This window comes from Juglans microcarpa x Juglans regia, chromosome 6S, assembly GCF_004785595.1.
Source record: "Juglans microcarpa x Juglans regia isolate MS1-56 chromosome 6S, Jm3101_v1.0, whole genome shotgun sequence".
NCBI lineage: Eukaryota > Viridiplantae > Streptophyta > Magnoliopsida > Fagales > Juglandaceae > Juglans > Juglans microcarpa x Juglans regia.
The window spans coordinates 9,048,083-9,067,674 of record NC_054605.1 but is presented as its reverse complement, the minus strand read 5'-3'; the positions used below and the strand labels follow the sequence as shown (position 1 = coordinate 9,067,674).

Sequence of the window (19,592 nt, the reverse complement as noted above, 5' to 3'; positions counted from 1 at the left end):
AGGATTTATTATCGTCTTTTAAAAACGAATTTAAATCCTCGTGCTATTGCAAAACCCATCCAGGGAAAAACTCTACTGATCCAGAGTTCAACCCCAGATGCGGAAGTTTCTGTTCCAAAAATGATTTTCTGGAAGGATATTATTCTTCCTAATGAATGGATTTTAGAAGAGGCTGTTCCCCCTGCCTCTATTCCTCGAAATCCTGTTGATAGTTATCCTAGTAACATTCAACAGTATCTTGATGGAACTGTTAAAATTTCTTTTGATCAGAACAGATCTCCAGGGCTAAGAAGAAATTCTTATGCTGGATCTAGTTCTTCTTTTGAAGGGTCAGAAATTCCAGTAAGAAGAGACCAAAATCTCAAACAATTTCTGGAAGATTCTGTTAAAACAGCCCAACCTGTTAAACCTATTTTAAAACTGAAAGGACTTTCTACGTCCTCTCAAGTTACTTCTGCTTTTTATTCGGCAAAGGATGTTGGTTCTTCCAAGGACCAACCTATTCAGAATGAGGCTGACAAGGATGATGAATCCTCTTCATCTCCAACCGCTTCAGAAATGGTAGCTCCTGTTGCCCCCCAGGTTCATCACAGTCTAACTGTGCTGAATAAACCATTTGCGTTTGATCTTGTTTATCTTTTTGAAGAATACAAACTATATATATATATATATATATATACGCACACATATTAGGGAATGGCTCCGGGTGCATTAGTTTAGGGGTGTACCTGATATAATAATTTAAATAAAAAAAAAGTGAAAAAATCAGTAGCTTATTTTTCTGAAAAAATAAAATATAAGGTTAAAGAAAGACAGAAAATAAAGATTAAAAAAAATCTAAACTTTAGCAAAGTATGAGTTTTGGTCTGCATCCATATTCTATTATCTATTTACTATCTATATAATAATAAAATATTATTAATTTTCTATTTTAAAACAATTGAAATAAAAAGAAAGAAAAATGAGTACACCATCATAACAAAAAGGTATGAAAAAAAGACGTCGTAGTGCTATTAAGTGTCTTTTGGTAAAACATGATTCTTCATTAAATTTTACAAAGGGGTTACATGTCAAATGGTCAAGAGTTTTAAAAACCTTTTGGTAAAACAAGATTTAACGGAAAAACAATAAAAATTAATGGAAAAACAACAAAAGTTACTATTCACAGTTAGATAACCACTTATTATAATAGAGTAGATATGAATGGTGCTACCGGGCCATCCAACGTTTACCACTGAGAGTACCGTTAGTTATAAATTTGTTATTCTTTTTCTTTTGATTTTCTTTCAAGATTTTTTTAACATTCTTAATTATTAAAAAAATTAAAAAATATATATAATTTCACTAATAATCACTTTCTTAATCATTAAGTAAAAAAAAAAAAAATTAAAATGCATGAGCTGTAAGATTGAGCTATAAATCAAAGTGAACATATATTTTTTATATTATTGACACGTCATGATTTGCAAGAGAATTTAATTTTAAATTTTTTTGTCCATCAAATTATGTGATGTCAGCGATATAAAAAATGTGTCATTTAGATCGGTTGTAATTATAATTTTCTATATCTTATATGCTAAAGCTATAAGTTATTATATTATCAAGTCAGTTTCATATCACTTAAATTGTAAAATTTGATTTGTAAGATTCAAATTTTAAAATGTAACTTCCAAATCAAATTATGACATGTAAATATTTTACTAGATATGCTCTATACGCCGGCTTGGAATAGAGTTTTTCTGAAGTTATACTTATCCCATGTGCTAAAATACACTTATAAATGCACTATAATATAGTCATAACTTAAATTTAATAATCATCTATGATCCAATTAGAACTCATGATTTATGCATTTATCTATGTATTAATATATAGATATATACATTGAAAGATTGGACTGAAAAAGAAGATAAGAGATTTAAACATTGTAATTGTATTATGTATTAGTTTTTTTTTTATTAATTTTAAATTTCTATCTATTTTTTAAGTTTAAAAATTTATAAGTTAACGTTTATTAGAAATATAATAGGAATTTTTTTTATAAAAAATATTTGTTTGACTAATAGAATTGTTAAGATTTATCGTAGAATTTGTAACCTTTTTATATAATTTTTTAAATATATATATATATTTTTTTAAATAAAGACTTATTTATATTCCAACTCGAATACTCTTGTGCGAATAGCACTAAGTATTGTTTGGATTCAAAAACTATCTCATCTCAACTTATCTCATCTCATCATTACAACTTTATCAAAATTTTAAACAAAATATAATAAACAATTCAACCTTTTCAAATCACAAAACAAGAATAATATTAAAAAATTATATTCTAATAATATTTTACTCAATATTCAACTCTCATCTCAACTCAACTTATTATCCAAACCTCTCTGCAACAAAGATCCACTTGACATTGCACTTCTGCAATTGAGCTATAAAGATTCAAATATGCAAGAAAACTCGACATACAAGATCGTGAAAATCTAAAAACAGCATAAATTTATTTGATTAGTCTTCTTGCAGAAAGGAAAGAGTAAGAAAAAGGCCCCCATGGTACAAACTCATGCCATTGCAATAAAACTCTCCCGCCTTCTACATGTGAAGATGTTGCAATAGACTAAAGGAAACCCAGCAAAAGCAACAACAAAGTTGAGAACATGAGCACTAAACTGTTATAGGGGTCACTCAAATGGCTAGCATGAGATTTAGAGGGAGAAGGACCTGGGCTTACAACAACAGTAACATTTTCCTTTGAGCAAGTGTAATTACAACGACTAGGACTAACAACTCTGTAAACGCCACTGCTAGCAAGGGTAAAAATATCCTTGCTGTTGTCTTCGCCGAATGAGTAAATATAACCCAAAGTTGGAAGAGAGCTTCCATGAATGGAGCTGCAAGGTATAGGAGAGTCTGCTGCACAACTGAAAGGAATTTTGTTAGTGGTAAAGTTGCCACTGTTTTCTGGAGTCTCCGTGCCAGCCCATAGGGCAGTTGCATACAGATCTGCATACAAGTACCTGGAAATTGAGATCAAGCGAGTTGTTAGCAAGGAACAAGATTATTGCCAAGGTCATCATGGTAGTCCCAAGAAAAATCTTTGATGGTTGGTAATCATAGATTTTGTTTCCTTCTAGACAATGTCATCACTCTTTAGAGGCTCTTCAACTTGTCACGTCTAGAAAGAATGACTAAAGTCTCATCCACTGTAGTACAAAGATAAGCAAAGCTTAATTACGTTTCCATACATGCTACTTATAAAAAAAACATTACCTTCCATACATGCAAGGATCAGACATAGACCGATAGAAATAGCCTGCTGTGATTGATGCAGATCCTTCCTTCTTATTTACATCAGAATGGTAGTATCCCATCACTGGAAGAATTGGGCTTATGGAATTTGGAGACGTATTTCTGCTAGGTGAATCAGGAGGAGAAAACGAATCTGGGCCCTCATAAACACGCCAGCCATAGTTTCCATTCTTGGTGATGATATCCACCTCTTCATATGTATTCTGTAGGAAAAAGAAAATATCACATGTTGTTCAGAAACTAGCGGTACATTCAGGCTTTTGAACCAGCAAATTAAACATTAAACAAAGATACTGGAAAATTAAGAACTAAACAATGATGCATAGGCATAACCACCTTAGCAGAAATAAAATGGAGGTCCTTGAAATCTAAAATGCACTTAAGACTATACACAATAGATGGGTTCATCTGGCTAGAACACAATTTATCACAAATTTAATGAGCACCGAAACACCCAGTAGAGGAGGATTCAAAAAAGGTAAGAATTAGTTGAGATCTTCATCATTTGAAGTCAGTGATAAACAAGACCAAGCTATTTAATCCAAGGCAGTAAGTAATCTACTCAAGGTAGTCAAGATATGTTCAAGTATTTTTCAGACAAGGCCAGTTACTACCATTTTTCTTGTGAAGGAAGCCTACCAGATGCTTTGTAAAACTGAAAATTTTCTTCAATCGTTTCACCCCTATTCCTAGATTTTAAATTGAAAAGCCTACCAGATGCTAACTCGAATAATGGACAATATTGAATTTGGAATTAGAAGCTGTCCATTTCTTCTCAGAGTTACTGCAGTCCTTTTTCCTTTTTTGAGTGTACCGTGTATGGGGAGCAAGGGGGAGGAGGGAGCTGCACTTTCAAAATAATAGAATTAGCAAATTTCAACTGGTAGCATGAAAGGTCAAGCAAGGGATTTTCTATACGTAAGCTACTTTTCCTTTTTTTCTATACGTAAGCTACTTTTCCTGGACTGCAATAGTTTCTTTACTGCATATTGATCAAATTAACTCCGGTAAAAAGAGCTTTTAATATTTTGAGTGACAAGAATAATCTAAAGAGGTCTCCAAAAGATGCAATCGTTTGTTATGTTTCTTACAAGATTAACTGAGGAATGATTGTCATATAACATATAGCTGAACATGTAAGAAGAAATTTTAGTCTGTTTTCTTTTCAGGGCTTCCGAGGATAGTTGGGGGAAAAATACTCTTGAAACAGAGGCACTTTTGGTTCACTTAACAGGCCATTCAGGTCAACAACAGTAGCACAATAAATTTCCATCAAAGAGCATTGAAAGATAGAAATATCTCAAACCTCCCCAACATCTCCACACATGAAGTAGGAAGGCCTTTCTGAATCAAAACTACAGCGCCAAGGATTTCTTAATCCATAAGCCCATATTTCAGGCTGCAATCCTGTATCTTCCTTATAAGGATTACCACTGGGGATAGAATAGTTTCCCCAAAGACCAAGTTTATCAATTTCTTCTGTACCTGGAAAGACAAATTACAAGGATTGGGTGAGAAAAAGAACTGGGAACTACAAGAATTATGCAAGTAAACCAGCTCCTTATTCATGCTACTTCACAAAGAAAGGAAAATGCCACTAATACAATCACCACACGTAGTTTTATTTCCATATTTCGAATATTTTCTTTCCATATCCTCCCCCTTTCTAATTGATTGACATGATGGCATGAGAGCAGACAGGTCTTTAACTACAGTACTTCTAGTTCATAGGAAGGACAAACAAATTTGGGGGGATCATTGACTTCTTAGGCCTCATTTGGTTACGCAGATGAGATGAGATGAGATGAAAGTTGAGTAAAATATTGTTAAAATATATATTTTTAATATTATTTTTGTTTTGGGATTTGAAAAAGTTGAATTGTTTATTGTATTTTGTGTGAGAGTTTGGAAAAGTTGTAATGATGAGATGGTTTGTGTAACTAAACGAGGCCTTAGTCATAAAGTGGATCAATATCAGAGCAAAAAGGGTATATATAAATATCTGAAGGGAGAAAGATATAAACAAGCAGCAGACTGGTTTTAGAAACACAAATCAATTACAAAATAAACAAACAAACATTCAATGCTGATACTCACTGGGTATGTTATTCACGTCAAGCCTCATAATCTTTCCAAGCAATGATTTCTTGTTTTGAGCGAAATTGTAAGGATCACCTTTACCACCACCATCTCCTGTCATGATGTACAAATACCCATCTGCAGGTCCAAAGAGTATCTGCCCTCCATGATGAGATGTAAATGGAAGCCCCATTGTAAATATCCTTCGCACTTCTGTTGGTTTGGCACTTGTTGCCTGGAAAAATATGAAGAGCCAGTGAGAATCATCTGTTTTTAATCAACAACTGAAATCTTTTGAGTGTAGAGCTTTATACCAAAGAAGGCTGGGATGAGGTACCATTAACGGTATACTCTGCAACAACAATTTGATGCTGGCATGGTTGGGCACCATTATCAGGACCTAGTTTTGAAGGATCACAGTTGACATCTGAGTTACATGAACATCTTCCTGTACATCCTTGCCACCTAACTTTATCACAAGTGAATGACGCAAAGAATCTCCCATTTTGTGAAAAGTTTGGATGAAATGCCATACCCATCATCCCAAATATAGTATCAAAATATACTTCATCAGTTAGATCTACAAAAGGATTTGATTCATCAAGCTCCAATGCTCCTCCCGCTCCCTGTCTTGGAATAGTTGCCATCCAAATCTTACCTGGTTGGTTACTGAAAAATGCCCGATTTGACCCATCAGGATGAGCAACCATGTTGAGGTAAGATCCATTCCCTATTTTCTCAAGGCACAAACCATGTGGGGGGCTAGGAGTTCCAGTGTTATTTAGTGTAACAGGTTGACCACCAAAACATACTGATCCATCACCAGATGCTCCGCCAAATGCATTGCAGAAATCAGTTTCTGACTGCCAATACTGGGTCAGTTTGCTAGCATTGGAATCCAGTGGTACTCCAACTTGACCTTTCAGGGAAGGGGCAAAGGGAGAATTCAAGAAAGACACATTTTGACATGTATCCCATACACTGGAGCAGAAGTTAGTTGCAGCTTGGTTAGATTGAGATGAATTGGCGGACACAGTGGAGTTGCAAAGTACAGGAACTGGCCGGGGTGTAGAATCAACTGTAAATAGCTTAGCTGAAAATGGATCGCATCTCTATAAACCACGTTGACAAATAAACAACACACAATTACTTTTCATTTCAACAGATGAAAAATTGACTCATGTAGCAACCAAAATTTGCAAGGTTCTTTTTCCAAAAATTTAAACATCAAAATGGTAACATGGACAATCTTTTGGTTATATTTATTACATTATGTCTGAAGGTATGCTAACTTAGTTACAACGAGTATTTTCATTTAGTAAATTTAGCTATTCCGACAGATTGCATTAGGGTTATGCCTAGTTTTCCTAAAAGTAATGCTAATTTTTATACAAGGAAGTAAAACTGATAAAAGAGTAAAAAAAAAAACATGTGAATCTGGAAACCAAATCGGTATTACAGAAGGAACATCTCGAGAAGGGATTATACAACACTTCATTATCAATGACAACTCCTGTTCATACAAATGACAAGTTATAAATTGGTCATGAAATGGGAATACTCGGACCGACAACCAAGGTTTATGGGGGAAAGAACATTTATACGGTTGCAGTATGTAATTAGGCTGAGAATTTCAAGGGTACCATATTAGACATTGCAAACAACAAACGGCCATACACAAGAAATCCTATAAGATTTTATTATCATCATCACTATTATTAGAACTCCTTACGGCGCAAAGTATTGATTTCACAACAGAAGCACAGCTAGGATCAGAAATGTTCATTGCATGGTATTGCTTCTGTAATTGTAAATCTTCTGTGGAGTTGCAGCACACGCTCCCATTGTAAGGACAAAATTTCAGTGTAGTGTTCAGGGTAAAGGTTGCCGCTACACCAATCAAATTAGTAAAAATGACAAGTCAGTTTAGAATTAGATAAATATACTTGAGGCACTAAAATCTAAAATTAGGAATTCAAACCCCAGAGAGAGAGAGAGAGAGCTAATAACAAGTATCAGAGCAAAACTCACTTGAATCACTGCATAAAGGAAGCGAAAAGGAAGGCTCAAAAAGCAGCACCAAGCTACAATAGAGGACAATACTGAAAAGAACTCGTCCCATCTCAGCAAACAGATGAAAAAGGCAGATAATTAACTATAACAACCTCCCTCAAATCAACCCCAGAAGAGTCTAAAGCAGCAATATTACGGGACTGACTCCCAAAGAGCAAATGAAGATAAAGTAAGAAGGGGAAACTTCCTGGCTGCTGAAATTGATGCCCATTAACAAAATCTGGTCTTTCACTTGACTCTCAACCACAAGCAAATCTACGCCTTCTATCTCCTCCAAAATCTTAGACATCTTCATTTAAGCTTCAGGTAACTCATTTTCAACTCTCTCTCTCTCTCTGAGTGACTACAGCTTCCATAAGCAAGGTTCAGACTACAGTTAATTCTCCCCCATGGTTTTGTAAAGGGTAGATGCAGCAACCGGAACGTTTGTTTTTCTAGATAAAATGAGATGATGCGAGATTAAAATTAAAAAGTTAAATAAAATATTATTAGAATATATTTTTTAATATTATTTTTATTTGAAAATTTAAAAAAATTAAAATATTTATTTTATTTTATGTAAAAATTTAAAAAAATTATAATAATAAAATAAGATAAAATAAGATGTTTTTTAAAAACAATCGAAACCTTAGTTGACTATCACGAATTATTTATTCAAATGTGCAAATTAATGGGTGTGGTTGAAAAGAACCCTCTGTTTTTTACGTTGAGCTGAGCAGAAAAGCAGTTTTCTCATCAAAAAAACTTTGATCATTGGTGTAATGTGCCTTTGCGCCTATATCACAAGCCTAAAAGCATGGCCAATTAATACGGGTGGAAACATCTTGCATTTCCATCAGGAAAAAGGCCAGTCTTGACTGTGACAGAAATAAGTTAATAACACGACAGACTGAACGAAATAGGCAGTGGCTAAGAAAAACAAACGAAGAAAAGGAAAAAGAAGAAGATATTTTCCAATATTATGTTTTTTTCTAAAAAAGTGGTGCTCTTCTGGATGAATACAAGGAACATCACACTGTCGTCATCAATGTTAGACACGGTTCTCACTTTCGATATCTGGGTCAAGATACCGATGTTAAGAATACTGTCGATACGAGAATATAATCTTTCATTTTATTTTATTATTATTATTTTTTTATTTTAATATAAAATATAATAAAAAATTTAACATTTTTAATTTTCAAAATAATAACCCCACGGCCTCCTATAAACTTTCTAATTTAATGAAATTAACTTGCTTAAAAAAAATGTTAAGATATTTAAGTAATTTTTGTATAAGAATGTGGTCTTATTAAAGATATGTTTTAAAATTAGTTGAGATATAAATAATAATGAATTAAGATGTTTGAATAGCTTTTGTAGAAGAATGTGATCCTATTAATATATGTTTGGATGAATAAAATAAGTTTGAGATATGAATAATAATGAGTTAAGATGTTTGAGTAGCTTTTATATAAGAATGTAGTCCTATTAATATATGTTTGTATGCATGAAATAAGTTAAGATATATTTATTTTTTTAATAAGAAGTTAAAAAAATAATATTTTATTAATGATTGATTTGCTTATATAATGATCAAATAATTATTTTATTTATATATTTTAATAATAAAACATAATTATAATCCAATTTAATTTATATGGGCCCGCCGCTACCATACTGACGATACCGTACGAATTTACTTTGCCTATGTCATGCCTCTGCCATGCCTCTTGAGAGGGTGGGGTCTAGGGCACTAGGGGAGGTAAAGATAAATGTAAAATTTAGTTAAAATCACATATTTTAATTTTAAAAAAAGTTAAACGCAGTTCAGATGCATAACCACGGGAGAATCGCGGTTGATGTGAAAAATGAAGCGCATTATTTTATATCTAATGTAAAACTGTACGTTTCATATCAAGACCAAAACCCACGTCCCTTCCATTCATCTCCACCTCTCCCTCCCTTCGATTTCTCTCTCCCACGACAGAAAACAAGTCACTCCCTCCCTTCGATTTCTCCCTTCCTTCGAAGACCACGAACAAGCCCTCCTCCCTTTTTCTTTCGAGATCTCCCCTCCCACGAAGCTGCTCTGCCTCTCCATTTGCTGCTCTGCCTCACCACCAAGCTCGTTGAAGGTTCAGAGAGCAAGCTCGTCGAAGGTTCAAAATAAGGCAAAGGGCTCAAAGGGGGCAAAAGCTATCAAGCGCAAAAAATGTAGGTTGAGACAAAGACCTAGAATGGGAAATCCCTGGGCACAAATTCTGTGAACCCCATTGCCCAGAAGCCGGTGAGGACCCGATAAGCTACGAGTATTGAAGCAGAGAAGCAGGGTTAATTAGGTGTGAGGGTGGTATACCAGGTCTCTTGTTACCATTCTCACTGTCTCTAGGACTCAAATTTTCCAATAGCTGACGAACATGAAACCCCATTTGAGATGCAATGGAAATTTGCATATTCGTTTGTTCTGTGATTTCACTCTAAAAGCATATTGAAGCCCCGCTTGCTTAGTAGTTCCAATTTCATTAGCGCAACCCATCCCCCACTATTATAGTAATAGACGATAGACCCTACCTCTTTGGTTTCCACACACCGCAAATGAAACCCAAAAGTAAAAGCATGACCAACTGCTATTGAAGACCGTGATAGGTTTTATTGGTCAAAATGTATCCACATTTGAGATTAGAGAATGAAAAAAAACTAAACGTAGTCATCTACCCACAAAGCTCTACTCTTAGCAGCTCATCTACCCACGAAGACGAAGATGAGATCCACGAAGACTAGAACCCATGATGACGAAGACGAGACCCACGAAGATCAAAATGCTCTCTTGAAGATGAAGACAAAACCCACGAAGATCACCCTTCCTTTCGAAGACAAAGAGCTCTTGTTTTCATCTGTTTCCTTTTTTCTTTCGATTTTCTATTTTCAAATGCTTTCCATTTTCGTCTGTTTTTCATTTTTTTTATGTGGCTGGCTAACGTGGTAGGCGACTCCCCCTCGGCTACACCTCTTGACTGTATGTAGAAGAATTGTTTACTTTTTACCTTTATCATTTAAGAAAAATTTTCATATTAGATTATTTATCTATCTACATTAAATTATCTATCTATTAACTAAAATTAATTTTTAAGTGAGAGAAAGGAAGAGAAAGCGAGAGAAGGAAAGAGAAAATGATAGAAAGGGATCAGAAATAAATTATGCGAGGCAAAAAAGAGAAGCAATTAATGATTTTAATTGAATAAAATATACATTTGGCTCTCAATTAGTAGACGTGAAATATAACTTGTTTTTTTTTTAAAGAAAACTTCAATTCATTGAACTCAAACAATACATGATTTGTCAATAGAGATGATAAGAAGAACCTCAATAGGTCCCTCCATTCATATATGCTCAAAGTCTAAAGACAATGTCAGTTTTGCAGCTGCATGAGCAGCTTGATTTCCTTCTCTGCCAATGAATGAGAGCAGCCATTCTGGATGTCGTAACAAAACTCTTGATGTCTTCAATTACTTGCTCTATCCAAGAGGAATCTACTCTGGTAGCATTAATAGAATTCACAACAACCTTAGCATCCCATTCCAGTACCACCTGCCTAAATCTCAACTTATGACATAAATTAATAGCTCTAAGCAAAGCATAACTTTCAGCAACATAAGCAGATATGACAACTTCTTTGGAGCAGCAAGCACAACCTCCACATCTCCCCTGTAATCTCTAATCACAATACCAATCCCCATCCTCTCCCCTACTTTGTCAAATGGAGTAGCATCAACATTAATCTTAAACCAAGATGTAGCTGGTGGTCTCCAAATCTACATTTTTGCAAAGATCACCACCATTTCAAGTGTATTACAACTCTTAAAGTGGGCTAGTTTGTAAGTTTCAAGATCTTGTATTGCCAAATTGAACACAATAGTAGGACCTCTAAATTTATTTTCAAAAACTAACTCGTTTCTCCTACTCCACACCGATGGGAAACTACTGCAATCAAGTCCAAGATATCAGAATCGAGTCTAGTAATGAGATCAGACCACAAAGTTGAAAAATCATCATAATTCCTTCTCCACTTCTTAATTCTCCCCCATACATCAACTGCTACTGGACACCCTGTAAAATATGAATGGTTGATTTCTCTTCTCTATTGTAGATTAGACAAATTGAATTCTTCGCAATCTGTTTTTTAAACAGATTACCTTTGGTAGGTAAGATGCCATTGAGAGCTTTCCACACTAGTTGTTTGACTTTACCTGTGCCTACTAAGTTCCATAGTTTCCTCTATTATTCCTCATCCTGGACACTTCTTGAGGACTCCCCACCCATTAGTTTTTTCTTCACCAAATCAACATAATAAGCACTTTTCATAGAGAAAACCTCCTTCTCTGATAAACCACATATAATTTTATCTTCAGATCCCCTTGCACTGATAGGAATGTTGCAAACTTTGAGCCTCTTCTGGACTAAAAACTGCATCAATCACCTCTTTTTTTCAAGTCTTGTTCTTCTCATCAATTAAAGCATCTACTGTGGCATTAGACTCAAGCTTGTTAATGGGAGTCTGGATCTAATAAGTAGAGGGACTAGGCACCCATTTGTCCCTCCAAACTCTAATACTCTTTCCATTCCCAACTCTCCAAATATATCCATCATTAACCAAATCCATGATTGACCATATGCTCATTCAGATATGAGATGGACAATAGCCTAACTTGGCATCCACTAGCTGACCATCTTTCAAATATTTTTCTTTATATATATGTGCCACCAAAGAAGAGGGATCCTAAATGATTCTCCACCATTGTTTAGCAAGCAAAGCTCTATTAAAACAATTAAGATCATGAAAGCCTAGCCCTCCCTTGCTTTTTTACTATACCAAGCCTATCCCAACATTTCCAGTGTATACCTTTCCCATCTTTTTTATGACTCCACCAAAACCTTGCAAGCATGGTTTCAATTTCTTTAAGTAAGAACCTTGGTAATCAAAATACACTCATAGTATAGGCTGAAATAGCCTGCAATACACTCTTGATGAGTATTTCCTTTCCTGCTGAGGATAGCAGATTTGTCTTCCAGTTGTTTATCCTTCTCCAAATATTGTCTTTGAACCCTCTGAATGTATTATACTTGGACCTTCCTATCGTAGTAGTTAAGCCCAAATACTTATAGTAGTTGTCACAAGTAACCCCTTCAGCATGTTGAGAAATAAACACCTTTGCAGTTGCTTAAATATTTGAGCTAAAGAGAATAAAGGTCTTCTGTTTATTAAGGGTCTGTCCTGAGGCATCTTCATATTGCTTTAGAATGTGAAGGATATTAAACCATTCCTCTTGTTTTGATATGCAAAAAATTACACAATCGTTAGCAAATAAAAAATGGTTGATCCTTATGCCTCCCCTTGAGACTACAACTCCTTTTGTAAATCCCCTTAACTCAACTTGTTGCAGCAAGACACTAAGCCCCTCAGCACATATCAAAAACAGATAAGGGGATAAAGGATCCCCGTCTTACTCTTGAAAGCAAGATAACATCACTTGGGACCCCATTCACTACCACTAAGTAACTGACAGATTTAACATATTCCATCAACAACTTTATCCACCTCCCACCAAAACCCAGCTTCTCAACATAGCCTCCAAGAAATTCTATTCCACCCTGTCATAAGCCTTAGACATATCTAATTTGATAGCCATGCTACCTTCCCTTACCTTCTGCCTTGACTGCATATTATGGTGAAGTTCATAAGCTACCATGGTATTGTTTGTAATCAACCTATCAAGAATGAAAGCACTTTGGTTCCAAAAAATTATGGTTGATAGTACCAATTTTAGTCTATTTGCCAAAACTTTATAAATCAGCTTATACTACACATTACATAAATTGATTGGTCTGAATTCATGTACCGATTTTAGAGATTTAACTTTAGGAACTAAAGCTATAAGGGTATGATTCAAACCTCGAGGCATATCCCCACTTATGAGAAACTCCAGCACTGCCTGAACCACATCAGTGCCCACAATTCTCCAATGGTCTTGAAAGAATCTTGCACTAAAACCATCAGGCCAGGAGATTTGAAAATGGACATTTGTTCTAGGGTAGCTTCCACTTCCTCTCTGGTAAAACCTTTATCCAACTGCTCCCTCATTTCTAATGTGATTATCTGATCTACTTCATACATACACTGCTGAATAGACATTCTTGTGGGTTTTGAGGATTGAAAGACCTTAGAAAAATGAATTCAAAACCCTTTTGCAATCTCCTCCTTAATTGACAAAAGGTTACCCTCCCCATCCACCACCTTCTTAATAAAATTCTTTTTCCTTCTTTGATTAACACAAGCATGATAAAATTTAGTATTCCTATCCCCTTGTGCCAACCAATGTTTTTTTGCCCTTTGTTTCCACCTTGTATCTTCTTGATCTAACAAAAATCCCAACTCACTTTATAGCCTTTTAAAATTCATCATGTTTTATGCACACCCATTCCTATGTAATTGACTTAACTTTAGTTTTTTCTTTAATTGCTGTTGTTCTTTCTCTAATTAAGTCTTTACTCCATTTCTAAAGCCCTTTACTAAATCCTTCAAGTTTCCTTTGCAAACTTTCCAAGTGATTCGACAAACCAACCCCTCTCTGCCATGCTGATTCAATTGTGTTACTGCAACCCTCTTCCTTGCTCCAACTAGCCTCATACATGAAATGAAACAGACTCCTTACATCATAGCCCCTCCCATGCACACACTCAAGAAGGATAGGCCTGTGATATGAGCATAAGCAGTCAAAGTTTCTACTCTAATTTTAGAAAAATCCTCCATCCATTTTTTATTAGCCAGGGCTCTATCTAGCCTTTCCTTAGTAAAAGACTCATCCTTATGTTGATTACACCATGTGTATTTCCACCCCTTCCAGCCTAAATCAAATAAATTGCCTTGCTCAATAACCCCTTAAACAATCTCATCTAGTTTTCACACCCCATTCTGCCACCCACCTTCTCATCATTGGACAACACCTCATTGAAGTCACCTACTAAACACCATCCCAAGTTCACATGCTTAAAAGATTGCGGTAGCTTCCAAGCCTCCTTTCTCTGATTAGTATCAGGATGCCTATAGAAACAGGTGAGCAACCATCTTGAGTCATCGTCCTCACTCTTAATAAACACATTGATATGCCTATAAGAGAAATGCACTAGCTCTAAGAGTGGTTTGGATTTAGAGATGAGTTGAGATGGTTTGTGAATAGTAGAATAAAAATTGAATTATTTATTATATTTTGTGTGAAAATTTGAGAAAGTTGTTTTGGAATTTGAAAAAATTGAATTGTTTATTATATTTTGTGTGGAAATTTGAGAAAGTTGTAATGATGAGATGAGATGAGTTGAGGTGGGTTTTGAATACAAACAAGGCCGTACCTCCTACTTCCACATCACCATCAAACCCCCATTTCTCCCCACTGCATTGACCACTACACAACCCTCAAACTTAGCTTTCCTAGCAATGTTTGTAGCACGGAACTGAGCCAACTTGGTTTCCATCAAGAAAACCACATTAGGACCTTTAGCCTTCACTTGTAAACAAAGGTTTTGAACTGTTCGGGGTTCCCAAGCTCCTGAAAATCCCAACTTAATATTTTCAAAATGCTTGGCGGGGCTATCAACTAGCCTCCACCGCTTCACTAGACATAACATCAGAATACAAATTTGCAACCCTCTTACCCTTATTTGCACCTTCATCAACTGCATGGATCTCATTCAAAACCTCTGCAAGTCTTTTAGTACTAGATCGAACACCTACCTCAGTACACACTTTCCCTTGACCACGAGCTCTACGCTTCCACTTTCTGCCACCTTTGAGAGATTTTTGGTTTAGCACTGGGAGAGGTCCCTTTGATACCTTCTGTTTCTCCTATTCACATAACTGACTTTCTGTGAATAAGCTACCCTTCAATGAATAAGTGGCATTGGGCCCATTATCCATACAAGTCTTCATAGCAGCCCTTCCCGAGTCACCCAGCCCATCTTGGCCTATCTCCTTTGTAATGGCTTCCCGCCCACCCTTCCCTTCTTCCACATTTAAAACTTCATCCCCCTTAAAGCGCATAACCACTTCCTGCGATAACTGCTCCCGTATCCCTTCATTCTCGCCTATATTCAAACTCTCTCTAACGTCGCCCACTAAATCTGCCTGTAACGTACCCAATTCTCCTATTTCAACATTAATGCCACACGTTCCCTTAGTTCCATACCTGTCTCTACCATCAAAATTCTTGAACTACCCCTGGCCTGAATCCTTCGACAGTCGCCCATCGGTAGTGCTACCAACAGAACCCTCCACTTCTCTGTTCATCATTTCCATCACTGGATCATTCGAAACATCCTCACGACCATCGGAACTAGCTTTTGTAGAGGTAAAAGGAGACCTCCGCCGGTAACTATCCTCAGCATGTAACCAAGGACCAAACTAAGTATTAGAACTATTATCTGAACCTGTTCCCCAGCCACCCTTCAAACAACCATTCACCCCATGTACTTATCCATCCACAGTTAAAACAAATCTCCGAAAGTTCTTCATATTTGAAATTGAGCCATACCTTCTTGCCATGCACCATTATAATTCTTCTCCTCGCAATTGCCTTTTGCAACTGCAACTGCAACTGCACCTCCACCTTCACCTTCAAGAATTTTCTCCAACCAATCCCATCTCCCGCCACATCTACATCTAGAACACGACCCACAGAAGCACCAATTTGTACACCCCGTTCTTTTGTCATTTGTCCTAGTGGCAAGTTATGAATTTGCAGCCAAAAAGTTTCATAATCGAAATTTATCTTGCCAGTTTATAGAACTCCATCATATGGAAGGATCATGAACAACATGTAATAAAAAAGCCATGGTTTCCATCAAGAATACGTTGTTTATCTGCATGATTAGCAAAAGTTATGACAAAAATATTTTTATCCACCTCTTGGAAGATTGCACTCATGCTTACTGATTTTCCAAGATTTCCCCATAGTATTGGCAATGACTTCCTTTCCCACAATACGATCAGAAAAAATCTTTCCAACGAGACTTCTCTTCCTTTTTCGTTGAACTTCATCTTCACTGCCCTGAGGATTCTCGATCACAACCTCCTCCTCTTCTGTCAGCCTAAGGTTACTCCGCAAGCTTCAATATCATCCATACTGCAGACTTTTATCCCCTCCAAACCGAGGACTAAACACTAGGCCAGAAAAATCCTTCTTCTCACCTCCTTTGGAATTGCAGACACCAGAAAGGAGACTCACCTATTGACACACACCAATGGCTCCTTTAACTTGAGACTTCAAACTGCGAAATATGACTTTTGACTTCCATTTAGTTTAGCTCAAAATTTCATCTCTTACCTTTTAGCTAGCTTAATGTAGGACTTTTTTTTTTTATATAAAACTATGCATATTTTGTAATTTACTAATATTTGGTTAGGCTCTCTTTCTTCTGCTGTGGCGCGTGCACAAATGAGAAGGCTTTTTCTCTCTCCTCTGCCGTGGTTACTGCCTATTGGTTTGTCTGATTAGAATTTTTCTTTCATCTAGCGAAAATTGAGAAGGTCGCTCCAAGAGTTGACAATGAAGGCAGGAAATAGAAAACATTGAGCTTCTTGGCTTGATTTGTTTATTGATAATTGTTTTTCTATTTTTCAATAATTGAGTTTTTTTTTTAAATTATTGATTGCATAAATTTTATAGGGTAATGATATCCTTACATCTCATTTACTACTGATTTACTATTCAGTTTTATTTATTTTTGTTCACAATTTGCTATTTGAATTTGGATTAAAAATCTCAGAATATGGCATTCTTGCATAATTTAGAAGAAAATAAATTCAACCAACCAATGTAATTATATAATTTAATTAAAAATAAATTCATTCTTAAAAAAATTGACTCAAAGAGTAAAAGAAGGTCAATTTTTATAAAATTGAATTTATTTTTAATTAAATTACATAATTACGCTGGTTGATTGAATTTATTTTTTGCTAGATTATGCAAGAAGGTCATATTCTGAGATTTTTAGTCCAGATTCAAAGAGAAAAAGGGAAAAAAAAATAGCTAAGTAATAAACCAGTAGTAAAAGAGGTGTAAGGGTATCATTACCCAATTTTATATGTATGTCTGGTTCGCCCCGGGCACCATGTGGGAGGGGTCGCCTAATAACATCTTGCCCCTACACTTGCCTTACAAATGGATGATTCGTGACTAGAGACCAACGTTGTGGATCTTTGGTTTGTGGCTAGAGTATCGACAGTGTGGATCTCTAGTTAGCGATCAGAGAACGAGTCGTGGATCTCTGGCTCACAATCAAAACACGACGTCATGGGTCTCTGGTTCACGATTAGAAAATGATGTCGTGAATCTCTGGTTAATGACTAGAGAATGAAGGCGTTGCGACCAAGAAAAGTAGGGATGTAAGAAAAGTAGTTGTGTGGCTACTAGTGATTGGGTTAAATCATGTGTGATTGGTTTATTTTTATTTGACAATATGTAATTGTAATATTTTTAAGCTAAGTACTTGGTAAGCTGTTATCCTGTAATTGTAATTTTTTAATGGTTATATGTATGATGTTTTTAAAAATAATGTTTTGGGTTCTATCATATTTGGGGTAAAAAATATTTTTATTTGGGTATGAAAAACCAACTAGCCCAACAAAAAAATCAAAAACTGAATCACACATGTAAAATCTATTTGAAACAAAAAAAAAAGTCGAAAGTTCTGATTTTCAGGATGAATCGGCCTATATCAGTTCTCAGAATTCTAAAACCGACTTTGATTGGTTTGGTTCCAAAATATATCCAAAACTGAACCGGATCGAACTTATTACAACCTTAAGGAGAAGGATCTGGAGAACTTCTTGAGACCCATGAAGTCATAGAAGAAGAGGGTAGAGGAAAATGCTCGAAGAAGAAGAAGAGAGGAGAGGAGGAAGAAAGAAGAAAAATGAAGAGACGCAAGATAAGGAAAGGAGAAAAAAGAAGAAGAAAGAGATGGGGACAGGATTAGAAACTTAAAATTAAGATTTTTTTATGTGTAGGCGGGGCAGGTGGGCAGGTGGATATTCGAACGGGTGGAGATCCTACCCGCAATCCCCAGTGTCAAGCGGCCGGGCAGGACATGCAAGCGAGTCAGGGGACTAGCCCCCATTGTCCAACCCTATTTATCAGTGTCATCAGTGGTTTAATTTTGATGGACTGAAATTTTCTGTAATTTAATTAATTAAAAATAAAGGGAGAACTTACTTTAAAATTTGACACATGTCATAAGTATCTTTTTAAAAAAGTTTACCTCATGTACTCATTTGAAATTGGACAAAACCTCAAACCAATTAACAAGTTTATCTTAATACAAAATTGGTCAAATTAAAATATGAATATGATTTTGTGGTGTCATTTAGTGGTGTATACTAGGAATTAGTTGCTCATGCCATCAAGAAAGTTATTACAAATACATGTAAATGCAAATAACCTTTTACAATCTTTGTTAAAACTTTAAATTCACACACTGGTATGATTTAGTTAGATCCATCAGATAGTAAATCTTTGTATTATTATTGTAAAATAGATCCAACATATTGTATTAAGTCATATCAACAAGTAAAAGTCTTTGTATAAAATTTGTGCATGGACCTAACACTTCTCTATATGAAATAAATTCAGAAAGAGAGACGCAAGTTGCAGTCATGTTTTACCACATGGAGTTCACGGACAATTCCATAATTTAGTTAAAGTCATGCGTTTAGCACAACATCTATATATACATTTTAATTTCTATAATTTGTCAAAGGCCAAAGGGCAACATCTATAGTAGGGTAATGACCCCTACGATTTTTTTAAGGGACTCTATCATTTAGGTCTCATTTGGATTGCAAGATGCTCTCATTTCATCTCAACATTCAAATACTACAAATACAAACACTTTTTAATTTTAAATTTTCAACTTTTTCATCTAATCATTACCGAACTATTACAAATTTCTCAAACTTTCAAACAAAACATAAAAGATAATTTAACTTTTTCAAATCTCAAAATAAAAATTATATTCTAACAATATTTTTTAACTTTATAATATTTTTATTTAATTTTTTTTTCTCTCATTTTTCAAAATTTCATAAAACATCTTAA

General features: G+C 35.3%; 1 protein-coding gene across 1 annotated transcript; it reads right to left on the bottom strand.

The window, feature by feature from the left end:
• Positions 1–2,479: 2,479 nt before the first annotated feature.
• Positions 2,480–7,890, bottom strand: LOC121237679 (HIPL1 protein-like). The gene is made up of 7 exons (XM_041134523.1): positions 7,423–7,890; positions 7,124–7,281; positions 5,706–6,503; positions 5,410–5,626; positions 4,619–4,797; positions 3,274–3,515; positions 2,480–3,020 (listed from the first exon to the last, which is right to left on the bottom strand). The coding sequence occupies exons 1-7, from the start codon at positions 7,511–7,513 to the stop codon at positions 2,621–2,623; spliced, it is 2,085 nt and encodes a 694-aa protein (XP_040990457.1). The 5' UTR covers positions 7,514–7,890; the 3' UTR covers positions 2,480–2,620.
• Between the last annotated feature and the right edge of the window lie 11,702 nt (positions 7,891–19,592).

Excerpts from the sequence above, each read along its gene's own strand:
- LOC121237679 (XM_041134523.1), bottom strand. The coding sequence starts at position 7,513 with ATGGGACGAGTTCTTTTCAGTATTGTCCTCTATTGTAGCTTGGTGCTG. Across the intron at positions 7,282-7,422 it reads TCCTTTATGCAGTGATTCAA|CGGCAACCTTTACCCTGAAC; the intron begins GTGAGTTTTGCT and ends TGATTGGTGTAG. Across the intron at positions 3,516-4,618 it reads TGTGTGGAGATGTTGGGGAG|AATACATATGAAGAGGTGGA; the intron begins GTTTGAGATATT and ends TTTTTCCTACAG.